The 13,919-nt window shown below is 56.6% G+C and overlaps 1 protein-coding gene across 2 annotated transcripts in view; it reads left to right on the top strand.

The window, feature by feature from the left end:
- Tbcd (tubulin folding cofactor D) overlaps window positions 1–12,202 on the top strand; it is a 160,437-nt gene extending 148,235 nt beyond the window's left edge. For both annotated transcript variants that reach the window (XM_013506004.1, XM_005407182.2), the window contains 10 exons: window positions 802–885; window positions 1,568–1,726; window positions 1,831–1,969; window positions 3,164–3,285; window positions 3,772–3,849; window positions 7,602–7,691; window positions 8,062–8,149; window positions 8,794–8,903; window positions 10,280–10,364; window positions 12,003–12,202. In XM_013506004.1, coding sequence (XP_013361458.1) covers window positions 802–885; window positions 1,568–1,726; window positions 1,831–1,969; window positions 3,164–3,285; window positions 3,772–3,849; window positions 7,602–7,691; window positions 8,062–8,149; window positions 8,794–8,903; window positions 10,280–10,364; window positions 12,003–12,017 — 970 coding nt within the window. In that variant the 3' untranslated portion in view covers window positions 12,018–12,202. The remainder of the gene's footprint in view (window positions 1–801; window positions 886–1,567; window positions 1,727–1,830; window positions 1,970–3,163; window positions 3,286–3,771; window positions 3,850–7,601; window positions 7,692–8,061; window positions 8,150–8,793; window positions 8,904–10,279; window positions 10,365–12,002) is intronic.
- Window positions 12,203–13,919: the final 1,717 nt, after the last annotated feature.

Genomic DNA, 13,919 nt, shown 5'->3' with positions numbered 1-13,919 from the left:
TGTCGTCTTGAAGTCTGTCCATGGAGCAGGCTGTCGGCTCACCCGTGTCTGACCATAGGTGTGGTTCTGAGGTCAGCCTGTGTCTGGGACCCCCTTGGATGACCCTGGTCCTCGCAATAGGAACCTGGGACAGGCCCTGTCCTGGGTTTGGGTGAGGCAGGGCCCTTCTACTGGCGCTTTATGCCTCCTTGTCCTCAACACAGGGATAGCACCTGTTTCCAAACCTAAAGGGCTGCTTTTGCTCCAGGGTGAGACCTGCATGTGCTGGCCCCGTTTCAGATTTCACATACTTTGCTTCTTTAACCTAAGCTAAAGGTGGTATCTGCCTAGAGAGCAGGTCCTGGTGTGTGGGAAGGGTGTGGTGCTCAGTAGCAGCTGATGTGCATGTGTCTGTGGGGTTCTTGTGGGGGCCGGGGCTGCTGTGTGTGTCAGTTGCAGGCTTTGCTGGGGTTGCCCACTCCTGCCTCACTCGAGTCTGCCTGCTGATGGGTGAGGGGCACACTGCCCATTGCTAGGGGCTGCGGTGCCATGGTGGGTTTCCCTACCTTTCGCAGGGAGCAGCAGGGTCCCTTAAGCTCCGAAGTTTGCCCTGTGTCTTGGTCTCTCAGAACCTGACCTGAGTGTGGCCCGTGGGGCTCCCATGCGTGTTTCTATTCTTCAGTGGTCCATGGACCTTCTTTCCCAGGGAAGAGCCTGTGTGGCTGTCTGTAGAGCCTGTGCTCGCTGGGCCTGGGTGGGTGGCAGGCCTGGAGCCCGAATCCCTGCCACACACTGAGCTGCTTGCATCTTCTTGTCCTGCAGGGTCCGCGAGGCCGCCATGACCAGCCTGATGGACCTGACATTGCTGCTGGCGCGGACAGAGCCCGCACTGATTGAGGCCCACATGTGAGTGTCACAAAGGCCAGCTGGCGTGACCTGCAGGGCCACACCTCCTCCCAGTCCATCCTGTTGGCCCCCTTCACTCCCACAGCCCTTGGTTGTGAACAGTCCTCCTTCTACTTGGTACCCCCAGGGTGAGGCTCCCAGCTTTCCCCAGCCCAGTATTGGGACAGCCAACTTAGTGAGCAAGACCAGGGTTCTGCTGGGCTCGGGTCCATGCTGCAGCCTCTCCTGATGAACAGCTGTCATCACTTTCTCAGTGACCTGGGGTTCCTTGTGGTGGGTCTCTTACCCTGCTGTGCCACCTTGCCAAGGCCTTGGACTCTGCCATCAGTGGAGCTGCTCTGTGGAGATACAGCCTCCTGGCTGTGGTCATTTGCCTGACCTGTCTCTCTTCATGACCACTTCCTTTCTCAGCCCCAGTTCTTCCTTGTCCCAGCCTCCTCGTCTGCCACCTGCCTGTCATTGTTTTTGTCACTCTTCCTCCCTGAGACCTGGTCAGTGTTGGTGCACTGCTGTGTGGTTCCAGGAGAAGGTGGCAGGGATCAGAGGGTGACAGGCTGGGTAGGTCTGTGAACTGTAGTTTTGGGCTCCACTGCCCTGTGTGAGGTGCCTGTAACGGCTGCACATACTAAACGACTCAGGTGGCCTATATGCTGTGGACTGACAGTGCTGCCCTGATTTTCAGCTGTGAGCAAGTCATGTGCTGCGTGGCCCAGCAGGCAAGTGAGAAAATTGACCGGTTCCGTGCCCATGCTGCCTGCGTGTTCCTGACACTTCTGCACTTCGATGGCCCGCCTGTGCCCCACGTGCCCCACCGCAAGGAACTAGAGGCACTGCTTCCCAGGTACTGTTGCGCAGAGGCTCCTCTCTCTCTCTCTCTCTCTCACACACACACACACACACACACACACACACGGTCACCTACGTGAGGAACCTGCTCTCTTGCAGGTCTGAAGTGGCCACTGTGAACTGGAACGCACCTTCCCAGGCCTTCCCGCGCATCACCCAGCTCCTGGGGCTGCCCACCTACCGCTACCATGTGCTGCTGGGGCTGGCCGTGTCTGTGGGTGGCCTGACCGAGTCCACGGTGAGGAGGCCCCTGGCTGGGCAGGGACAGGGTACAGGGCGGCTCCTCCTTCCTGGGGCCAGGGCTGGGCCTGTGAGGGCACAGCAGTGTCTCTTCTGTTGGCCTGTGTGCTGTCTCTGTGGGCCCCTCTTTCCCTCTGCCTCGTTCTCATGTGGTCCTTGGCGTGGGTCCAGCTCCTCACCTGTGGTCAGGGAGCCTGAGTGACCTGGGCTCCATGTGCACATTCTGGAGGACAGCGGCATGGCCAAAACTTGCTTGGGTGGAGCCAGCATTCTGAGTGGCAGCTGCTCAGTCTCTGTCAGTTCCCAGGCCCCACTGGCAGCTCTGCCATGAGTATAGCTGATGTTTTGGGGCCTTTGGGGGCCATGCCAGGAAGGAGCTGCCTGAAACCCAAGGCACACACGTCTGGACTGAGTGTGCTGCTTTGATGGGAGCTTTGGTATCTGCAAGTGATACTTCTGTTGTGCTTTTAGCTGCTCATCCTGCTGATGAGGAACGATTGACTTAAACTCATCCTCTGAGGAAGGTGAAGTGTGTCAGGGCGCAGAGGGTGCTCTTGCTACCTGCGTGGCCGTGTGGCAATCCCGCCTGCCCTGGGACACACACAGCTGCTTCCTCTGGGCTGTTGTGCTACCCACAGGAGCTCTGTGCTCTCCAGACAAGAACTTCACACTCGGGTGGCTTGCCTGGGGCCTTACTGTCTCTTACTCTTGGGGTCCCCTGCTGCCCCCTCTGTCTGCTCTGTGTGTCTCCACTTCCTGGGTGGGTTCGACACGTCCCCAAGTCCAGTCCAGCCCTCACCACTCTGCCAGGGCTGACCCACCCCCTCCTTCCGCTCCCCATGATGGAGCTCAGCTAGCGGGCAGGCCATGTGGTCTCCTTTCAGGACTGTTCTGCTCTGTTCGGGTCCAGTCCTGGTTGTGTGTCTGATCCCACATGGGGGCCTGGGTATGTCTAGGTTCTGGGGCTGAGCTGTGGCTCTCTCAGTGCTGGTGCTGGTAATACCCAGTGGCCCCAGTCACCATGTCGTGGCATGAGCATGGGTACACTGGGCTCTGACTGGGTGCCACTGTCCGAGGGTTGTGTTCCAGTATGCTCACCGTGGGTGACCTGTGTACGTACTGTCACTCTGGACATTGTAGCCCCCTCCCTGTGCTCAGCAGACATGAACTTGTGGCTGCCTTGGCATTACAGGTCAAACACTCTACCCAGAGTCTCTTCGAGTACATGAAGGGCATTCAGCAGGACCCCCAGGCACTGGGCAGTTTCAGTGGGACCCTCCTGCAAGTTTTTGAGGACAACCTCCGGAACGACAGGCAAGTGGCATTTCCACAGGTGGGTTGGGAGGGATGGTGTACAGGGCTGTCACTGTCCTGTCTCGGGGGCGGGGGGGCGTCCAGGGAGCAGTGGCCCGTGTTCATCCCGGCAGCAGGGAGCGTGAGGCTCGGTTTGCCCACCGTGGGCTGCTGGGTTGTGCCTACTCTGGTTTTTCCTCTCCTGCCCTGCCCTTGGGCCATCTTCATACCCTGAGCCACATGCTAGGCGCATGCAGCCGAATCCTGGTTGCAGGAAGACTCCCAGGGCCCCTGAGTGAGCGAGCTTGGCACTCCCAAGAATGGAAGTCGTTGCGAGAACTGGCTGGCCGTGGCCTCTGGGCTTGGGATGCTCCCTGCTGTAGGCAGTGACCTGGAGGCCTTCTTGGCCACCTTGTGTGGAACCTGTCCGTGTCTGCCTGCCCCTTCCCACGTCCCTGTGCACCCTGGAAGATGGCTCGGAGTCTCATGTGCGTTTTCTCCCCGCAGGGTATCCGTATCATTGCTGAAGATGCTGGATCAGATGCTGGCTAATGGGTGCTTCGACATTTTCACCAGGGAGGAGAAGTGAGGCCTGCCCCCCTGCCCCACTGGGTTCAGCCCAAGTAGCCCACACTTTAAAGAAACAACACTCAGAGCTGGGGCTCAGAACCCAGAACACCCTTTCAGGGTGCTCAGGCTCAAGGTTACACACGGCAGCCTGGGTGCCTGGGGCTGCCTGAGAGGTGAGGTGTCTGTTGGCTGGGGCCATTCACCACAGCTGCTCTGGAGCCTGAGCTGTGGGAAGGGCCTGGCCAGCTTTGTGGGCAGGACGGCAGGGGCTGGAGCACCCTGTGCCCGCCATGGACAGACAAGACCTGTGCCTCTGTGTGTCTGTCTTCCGTGTGGGTAGTCTCCTCCACACGTGATACTGTCAGGGTGCTGGGCTGGCTTGGTGAGCAGGTGATCCTGTTGCGGCTGTTCCCTTGCTGCTTTGAATGCCTGCTGGCTTTTCTTTTGCCTTGTGGGGCTGATCGTCCTGCATTTGGGGGACCGAAGTCCCTGGGAAGAGTCTGACCTTTCCCATACTGCTTTTAACTCTTGGGGGACCCAGAGCTGGGTCTCAAGTTGACTTTCTCCCACTGCCAAGGTCTCTGCTTTTGATGTTTTCTTTCCGAGCTTTCTTCCCACTGGGGAACAGGTGGGCTTTCCTGTCCTCTCTGTGGGGTGCATTCCCTGGCCATGGGGCAGCCTTGCTGTCCCTCACCTCTCTCTCTGCCCACAGCCTTGCATACTGCACCTCGGGGCACCTGGGCTTGGCCGCCTTACTGCTTCCCCCACCGCCTTTGTCTCCTGAGTCCTGCTGAGTTCTTAACTATGTCAGGCAGGAGGGTGGCTCTTCAGCTTTGCTGTGGGTAACTTTTTAATCTTAACCTTGAAGTTACTCATTTTAACTAGTGCTAGCACATCGCTACGGCTCCGTCTGCCTTGCGAGAACTGTGCTGGCAGCCACACCCAGCGAGGTGTGCTGTCACTGCGTGCATGCTGCGTGTTCGGTCTGCGAGCGTTCCATTCAAGTCTTCATGTATTTCAGAATAAGATGTAAGACGGTGGGGAAATCTCTCTTGCTATGATAGAGCTTTTTAAAAAATTCTTTTTATAGTTTGTCAATTTTTGCTCTATGAATTTTTAGGCTGTATTTTTGGCACATATGAGGTCAGGGTTGACTCAGGATCAAATGACCCTTTCCATTTCTAGAAGTGCTTTTTGCTTACACTCTTTGTCTTGTGTTGCTTCTGGTGATTTTGAACTTACATTTTTTGACTTTCAGTATTTCATATACTGTACAGTGGTATCTCAGTTCATGAATACTTTTGTTTGCAAACAGAAACATTTGGGAAATTGTTCTGTTTCAAACTCTGCATTGGGTGACAAACATACCCAAGGCCATTTTTCCCACATGAACATGAATGTGATGGTCTTTTCTAGAGTCATGGAAAGAATCAAGCTTGTGTACTCAGGTACCGAGAATCAAGCTCGTGGCACCTTGGTTTATGAACTTGATGCGTTTCATGATTCGAGTCACAAACCAAGTTGGAGGAGAACCAAATCAAATTCAGTCGTTAAGGACAATGTTGACCTTATGGGGAAATTTGATTTGGTTCTTGTCCAGTTTGGTTTGCGACCAGACTTGTGGAGAGAACTGAGCACCACTGTATTTTGTTTTTTGACTATCCGCCATTAATACTCTGTAGTTTTGTAAAAGTTCAACCTCATTATCTTTATCTTTTAACTGTGTCCTTTATTTCATTTATTCTTGCTTTCAAGTTTTTATTTTTTTGAGACAGGGTCTGGCTGTGTAGCCCAGGCTGGCCTTGGCTTTGCAATCTTCCAGGCTCAGCCTCTCAAGTAGCTGGGATCACAGGTGTGCCCCTCTGTGCCTGGCAGCTGAATCTGCCACAGAAAGATATTTCCCTTGGTTTTGTATTTCCCACACCTCCATCTCTTGCCATCACTTTGATTATCCGAATCATTTTTCTCATTCCATTTTCCTCATTTCTTTTTGGAGGACTTTGTGCTTTTTTCTGTTCTCTTTTTTTCTGTTTTTGATTGTCCTAGAAACTATACCAAAGTCTAATTTCCAGTATTTGATCCTTCTTAGGATGGATTATGTCACGGCATCCACACAGTGAGGATGGCACGTGTGTCTGGCTTACTTCCATTCATTGTGAAGTCAGCATCTTTGGAATAGTCTCCATCTGCAGCTTGGTCTCTCTCATTACTTGCTGCACTTCAGGCCCTTGTCTTGTGTCCCTCTCCCAGAGAATGCTCTGCAGTGCTCTTGTGGTTCATCCAAGGCATAGAATTCTAGGTGCTTTCCTGCCCCTGTGTGCTGTGTGTCCCGTGCTCTCACCCTGGGTCCCACCAAAGCCTCTGTGCTCGGATCCTCAGTTATGGCACTGTCTTCAGCTCTGCGTCTCAGAGCTGTCTTTCTCTTGCATTACCCCTCACCTGCCTTCCAGCTGCTGACTCTTTCAAGACACTTTTTGAACCCCTGCAGAGCTCACCTGTAGAGTCCTTGGTTTTGGTGTGCATGTTTACACCTCCTGTGCAGGCCCCCCATGCCCTGTGCGTGGTGTGCACCTGGGACACATGTGCAGAGCTGCACGTCTGCATGAGGCGAGGCCTGGGTAAGGACTGTGTCTCGTGGTGCGCGGCTGCAGCCCTTCGGGGAAGGCAAGGGCATCCTTCCCCACCTCTTTGACAGCACCTTTAGATGTGTTGGCCCTGGGAGTGGACAGATCAGGCCTTGGTTCCACCACCCGTGGAGTTCCTGCCTCCAGTGCAGCTCCAGCCCCAGGAGGCGTCTGCTCGCCCCTAGAGCCTGGTGGCAGTAGAGCCTGCTGCTACTGCTGCTGTTGCATGAATCCCCACTGGGGTCTAGGGAAAAGGGGAGCCCTGGGGCTGGGCTGGTGGTAGAGGGGCTGAGTGACCACTGGCTCTTTTGGATGCTGCTGTGAGATGTGGCAGGCCAGACGCGCTCTTTCTGCATGGCTGTGGCCCCCAGAGAGAGAGAACAGGGTATAGCTGGGGCCTCTGCAGTGGCTAAGACACAGGCTGGGACCCCTGTCAGATGGACTCATGGTGCTAGGCTCAGTGGGTGCTGGTCTGGACGGAGATGACTGCAGTGTAGGCCTTGAAGATCCTGACAGAGCTTTGGGGCATGCATGGCCAGGAACCAGAGCAGGGGGAAACCGAGCTTGCACCCAAGGGGGGCTATGGATGGCTGTGCCCTCTTGTGGGCTTGGGACCAGAGTGACCGTAGCCCTTAGCAGCACGACGATTGGAGGGAGCCAGGTCAGGAGGGTCCCACATGAGTGGCAGTGGGGACCTGGGCTCGAGGTCACCTCCACCTGCCACCTGGGCCCAGGACAGCCACGTTGTCCCAGGCCAGCCCTGGAATGCTGCAGCTAGCTCAAGGCTCCTGGGGCAGGTGTGGGTGGTCAGCCTGGGCAGGACGAGGGTGTCCTCATGCTCCAGCCAGGGCCTTTGTGCGCCTCTGCTCAGAGCTGTGACATTGTCAGGCTTTGTTGGGGATCTGTAACTGGGGCACTGTGACTGTGCCAGGGCCAGCCTGTGTAGTGTTGGGGAAAATTGTGGGCAGCTGTGGTTTTGGGTGAGATAGGCATTTGTTCTTCGCAGTACCTGCCAGGGAATCAGGGAGCCAGTCTCTGTCTCCTGCTCAGTGTGCCTGGGAATGGGCCGTCGGATCGCTTATGTCACTGCTGCCATGTGCTCTCCTGGAAGCTGCGCTCTAGAACACTGTTTTCTCCTTTCAGCCACCCCTTCTGTGTGAAGTTGCTTGCACTCTGTAAGGAAGAGATTAAGAAGTCGAAAGACGTCCAGAAACTTCGGTCCAGCATTGCAGTGTGAGTGTTAAGTGGCCTGGCAGGGACTGCACAGGAGGGCTCGGCAGCTTTGCATGGCAGCTGTAGGTGGTGCCAATCATGTAGCACTTTAAGTGCCTGGGTTTCATGTCTGTCTGCAGTAGTCCTAAAGAAAGGTGAGGCCACTGGCCAAACACCTCAACTGCACCACAGGTCCCCGAGGCTAGGGGATATCGCAGATAGGGGAACCTCACAGGCGGGCAGGTGGTCGCTGGGCTCTCTGAGGTGTCCTCACACCCTGAATCCTATTCTGTGCCTGCCTGGTGTCTGTGTGCCTTGACTTTGCCAATGGTCTTGGGAACCCTGGACTTGGCCTGCCTGGCCTTATGTTCCCCTGGCTTGTCCTCTGCAGTCTCTGTGGGATGGTGCAGTTCTGCGGCGATGTGAGAAGGAAGGTGCTTTTGCAGCTAATGCTGCTCCTCTGCCATCCGTTCCCCGTGGTAAGTGTTGGCCTGTGTACTGCATCTAAAGATGGTGCGCCCAGCTGTGACTCACAGCAGGCTGGGAAGCTGCTGGAGTGGATGGTGTGCTGTGGGTGCATCGCAGGCATGGACAGAGGCTCTGGGTGGGGAGGTGTGGCCAAGGTTTCATTCAGGCTAGCTTCCGGAGCCCAGAACAGTTCTAAGGGGCTTTGGGCTCGTCCCACTGAGGGGCAGTGCCCTGCACCTGAGCCCAGCTTCTGTCCAGGTGAGACTGCCAGGACCTCCCTTTCCCTCTGGCTCTGAGAACTACATGGCCCCAGGGTGACCTTTTCTAAGGTGAGAGTGACTCTCAAAATACAGTGGCTCTCAGTGGGTGGCTGACACCGCCCCCCTGCAGACCCCCCCAGTCAGCTTTCCTGAGCCACCAGGAATATGGATTCCTGGGGGTGGGGGAAGCAGCTTGAAAAGCAGTGGCCGTTTCCCAACAGTGACATGACATCCCGAGGCCCCCATGAAGCCCTCTTTTCCTGACCTGTGCCCTGCAGAGGCCAGGTCTCTTCTGCTTGGTGTCTGAGGTCAGCTGTGCCCTCTTAGGGGTCATCACAGGACCCAGGGCTCCCTGACTGTGCAGTTTCATCCACTGACACACTGTCCTTGCCCAGATCCGGAAGTCCACGGCGAGCCAGGTGTATGAGATGGTGCTCACCTACAGCAACGTGCTGAGCGCCAGTGTCCTGGACGAGGTTGTGGCTGTGCTCAGTGACACAGCCTGGTGAGTGGGGACCTGAGCAGCTGCCTGCCTCCTGCTGAGTCTGTTGGGCTCCCTAGACCTCTGAGGGAAGAGGGGGTACACTTCAACCCTAGCTGGCTTAGCTCTGCCCTTCACTGCCTGACCTGAGGACCAGCGGGGCTGGGGCTTTAGGTGGGAAAGTTTTCTCTAGGCGCGGCTCCTTGGAAAGTGTGGGATGGGCAGCCTGGATCCTGAAGGTGGGTGGCCCCCCATTCCGAAACTCTCACATCTGGGCACTGCTGGGTGCTGGTGACTGCCTGACCCACAGTGATGTCAGGTGTCAGAAGTCAGGGAAGTGGCTGATCCTGTCTAGTGACAGCAGCCCCAGCCATGCAGCTGCAGCTTCACCAGTGAGGCCGCCCGAACTGCCTCTCCCAGCTCTCATGGAGTCGGCCCGTGAGGACACAGCATGGAGCCAGGGGCGCGGGTTGAGCCAGGCACATGACCCCAGTACCACCCCTCAGCCACGCAGGGAAGTTGGCCTGCAGTGCAGCTTCAAAGTGTCCTGGGCTGAGGGCGTGGGAACAGCAGGAAAGTGACAGTGACCATCTTGCTGCCTCACTGTGTGAGGCTGGGATACAGGCACCATACGCACGTGTACACTCGCATACACAGGTGCACATGCCAACAGGATCCACGTACGCACTTGCGTACACACATGCTTTCCTCCATGGGCACCAGTATCACCCTTGCATTGGCAACAGGAGCCAGGGCAGCGTGTGGGGCGCTGGGCCCTGCCCCACCCCCCAGACACAGGTGCAGCTCTGTTGATCCGGGTTCAGTGGGCGGGGCTGCAGTGCTGTGGAGCCACTAAGGGTGCAGGGGGTGTTCACTCCTCTGTCCTGGCCCTGGCGACAGGGCTTCCCTGAGGCCTGCTGTCTGAGGCTGTGGGCGCCTCTGCTCCTCAGCAGCCCAACTTGCCACCTTTGCCATCTGGGCAGGTGAGCCACCGCATGAGTTAGCAGTTGTTTCCAGTTTTTTAAAAACATTGAGCCAGGACAAAAAGAAGAGGAGTGACTGGATACATTAACTTAGCTTGTTTTCTGTTTAAAAGTTTCAGAGAATTTAACAACAGCTATCAGAAAAAAACTTGCTCAATTTTTGCCACAGCATTGCTAAACTTTTGGTTTTAATGAAACAATAAATAACTGAATTGAACTACAACTTGGGAAGCCCTTGCTTCTCAACTCTTTGGCTTCAAGTGGGTAGTGCCAGCCCCTCCTGTCCTGTCCAGGGCTCACCCAGCACCTGTTTCCGGGTGGAGTGTCTCCAAGCTTCCCTCACCTGAGGTCCACGAGCTGTGCAGCTGCGTACACAGGCCCATGGTGCAAGGGCTAACAGCTTCCTCCTCTGTGCAGGGATGCTGAGCTCCCAGTCGTCAGGGGGCAGCGGAATCGCTTGTGTGACCTCCTCGCTGTGCCCAGACCCCAGCTGGTCCCCAAGGTAATGCCTGTGCCCCCCCGCTCCCTTGAACGTCGTGGGCCCTTCATCTTCTACTCACGTTGGCCGGCAGTATGTCTTTAGACACAGTGTCTTAGTTACTTTGTCACTAGGACACTGTACTTGAACATCTAAGGAGAAGTGTTTTGGCTCACAGTTTGTAGAGGCGTCAGTCCACAGTCAGCTGGCCCCAAAGCAGAAGAGAAACAGCCAATGGCAGGGCAGCAGGAAGCAGCGAGGGACCAAGGGAGGAGAAAGGAGACAGACTCTTCCAGACCACACCCCCATGACTCATCTCCTCCACCAGGCTTCACCTCTCAGCATCACAGTTGGCCATAAACTCATCAGTGGACTAATCCAGTGATGAATATCACACCCCATGATCCAGTCACCTCCCAAAAGCTGGCCTATGAGCGCACAGGCTTTGTAGGGGGCATCTAGATATAAACCATTACATAGTGTGCTTTATCGGGGAATAACTCACACCTGCCTGGTCCATGGGCATGTGACCCGGACTGTCCCTTGTGTGCCACGGTGTGAGTGAGCCTGTTGTCCTCTGTGCCCAACCCAGCACGGGCCTCCTGCTGCAGCAGTGCCAGGTGTCCCCTCATACAGAATCTCCTGCCCGTCTCCCTCATTGGGCACCTCCTGTACCTGTCGAATGGAGGCCCCATCCTCACACCCTGTAGACCCCCCGTGCAGCTGCCATCTCCGGAGCCTGTGTCTCTGATGCCATGGTGCTCTAAGCACTGTCCTCTGTCCTTTTTGTCAGTGGGAGTCTTGGCCCCTCCTTGGTGCCCACCAGAGCTCCTGCCTGCTGTGCACTGTGGAAGCTTCTCCACGTGCCTTTCCATCCTGTGCACAGAACACAGACTCCCTAGCCTCCCTCGGCGGTTTTGCTGTCTTTTAGGGAGGCTCTATAGATAGGGGATTCTGTTTCCTGCTGAAAGCTTTGGTTTTCCTTTTCCGCTTGGTTTCCGCCTGAGGCTGAGCACTGCTAAGTGGCTGCCTGCACCTGCAGATCATCATGTCACAGTGCCAGCGCTGGCTGTGACCTGAGGCCTTACCTCTTTTGGTTTGTTTTTGGCAAGGTTTTACATTAAAGGTAGGAAAAGAAACGTCCCTGCAGAGTGAGCGTGGGCCAGGAGAGAGGGGCTGTGGAGCGCAGGGCCAGGGCTCGCTCACTTTCCGGCAGTCATCTCTGTGCCCAGGTTTCATCCACCTACGCTCACTGTGTGCTACTGAGCTGGGGTGCAGGTTCTGTTTGCCACTTGATCGCCTCCCCTCTTCAGCATTTCTCACCTGCTCTGCCAGGCTGTTCACCTCCCTCCGTCCCCTTGTATCTGAGACTCTTGCAGCGTGCACTCCCTCTGTGCTCTGTCGAAAGGATCAGCAGGCACGTTACTGCTGCTGCTCCCCAGATCTGGGCTTCGGCCTCAGAGCTGGCTTACCGGGACTTCTGCTCTGGGGCCAGGCCTTGCATGTTTACTTACCAGTGTTCTGTTTATTTACAGTGGTCAGTGTTGACCACCGGGTGCTGCCAGGTCCTCTCAGCCTCCTTACTGGCTAGGTGCAGCAACACCACAGGGTCGGGGCAGCAGGAGCCACAACTGACCGCCCAACTTGTCATCTCTCCCGCAGCCTGGCGCCCCCTGAAGCTGGTCCAGTGTCAAGCTGTTGCACCTGCTCAGCAGGGACATCCTGACCCAATGCTGCTGACCGCCACAGCGGAGCCCGGTGCTGCGTGCCAGTGTCCACAGAGGGCTGTGCCTTTTCTTCATGTGTGCGCCTGCTGTTGCCTCACACAAATGTGCTCCCCATAAAATCATACTCCAAACAGCTCACTGTGTCTGTGGACTTGTGAGGGGACTGAACGAGGGGGCTCGGGACCAAGGCGGGGCTGGAGGCCTTTGCAGCCTGGTGAGTCGAGGCGTCGTGGCCTCCAGCTGTCGGCAGTGTAGGGATAGCTGTCCTCCCCAAGACCGGTCACCATGCAGGTGTGCAGGCAGCAGGGCAGCCCCTCGGCACGGTGGTGGGATTGGAGCGGCTGCTGAGGCCTCAGTCCTGGCCTGGCTGCTCTTGCAGTGTGCCAGCCCGTCCCTCAGGTGGGGTGGGCTCCACAGTGCCTCATGCTTCCTGGAACAGGGTGTGATGGGCAGCTGGGCCACACACGCCATGGAGCGCATGGTCCAGGTTCCCAGCGTGCCTGCTCCACCCTAAGTCTATGCCCCAGGTTCCGCTTCCACACTGAACAGCCCCTGGGGGCTGGATCTGACAGGAAGCATTGAGGAAGCTGGGCCTCTGCCTAGATATGTCCTTGACATAGGTGCTGAGAGCAGGGTTCTCCTAGCCAGGAGCAGTGACACACGACTCCTGTAGAAACTCAGCTCGCCCAGCCCAGAGCAGACGGGGACAAGCTCGCTGAAGCACGCACTCTGAACAGCAGGATGCCGCCTCCGCCTCCGCCTCCGGGGAGGCTCTAGGAGGGACTGCCGCTTGAGGGCTTAACAGAGCACAGGGTTTTGAAATGTCAAAGGGCATAATTGTCAGGAGATTAGAAGACAAAAAGGCAACGAGCAGGCAGGCAGGGGTCAGCAGAGATAGGAGGAGCTACCAGAGACAGCAAGGCCAGGAGCCGCAAAGGACGCACACAGGGCTGCACACGGTCACACGTGGGCCCAGGCGTCTGGCACTAAGACTGGACTAGAGAGGCTGACTGAGGGGAGCAGGAGCTTTGCATGCCACGTGGGATTTCTAAGAAATTGGACAGAACAGGCACTCAGCAGAGCCAGTGTCTCCTGGAGCGCTGCCCCCAGCTGAGAACCCCGCTCTGGCGGGGAGACTGGGCAGGCAGACGGGACTTGCAGGACAGTCTCGGAAGAAAGGGTGCCGAAGGAAGGGTGCCCAGCAGAGTGCGGGAGCTGGAGCATGACCATGTAAACAGCATGTGGCAAGCAGGCTATTTCTAAGCACAGAGAGTCCATAACATGGACAGCAGCAGCAGCAGGAAGCATCTCTGTCCTGTCCGTGGCCGGGCGTGGCTCTCTGTCCTGTGTTCCACAGGGCAGAGCATGAGGCTGAGGCCGGCTGTAAGGCCAGGCTGGGCTGCTGCCATGCTGCAGGCGTCACGAGGAGAGCCCTGCCGTACAAGGAAGTGGTATGGCTGGAAGTAACCCATTACCGAGGAATTGCAAGGAAAAGCAGCAGACGCTGCAGAAAAAACATGACAAAGATTAAGGGACAGAGCTGCACAGGTACATGCCCAGAGCTATGATGTGGGTGCCAGGGAGGATGCTGCCAAGAAAACTGGCCCCACTCTTGGGAGCATCCTGCCACCTCCATGGGAGCAGCAGGCAGGGTTGTGGGGGCACAGGAAGGTGATAGGCTCCGTGGCCTGGGCTCCCGTGTGCCGATGCCACATCTGAGAACTAGGCGGCCATGCAGCATATGCCACTGAAGTCAAACTGTTGGGTGCACAACTAGGAGGATGTGTTAAGAGAAACTTGGCCAATGGGCCTGCCTGGAATATAGAACCCAAACTCTTGACAACAGGAACTC

Source organism: Chinchilla lanigera, unplaced genomic scaffold (assembly GCF_000276665.1).
Source record: "Chinchilla lanigera isolate Chin_1 unplaced genomic scaffold, ChiLan1.0 scaffold00105, whole genome shotgun sequence".
Lineage (NCBI taxonomy): Eukaryota > Metazoa > Chordata > Mammalia > Rodentia > Chinchillidae > Chinchilla > Chinchilla lanigera.
This window is presented reverse-complemented; position numbering and strand designations above follow the sequence as displayed.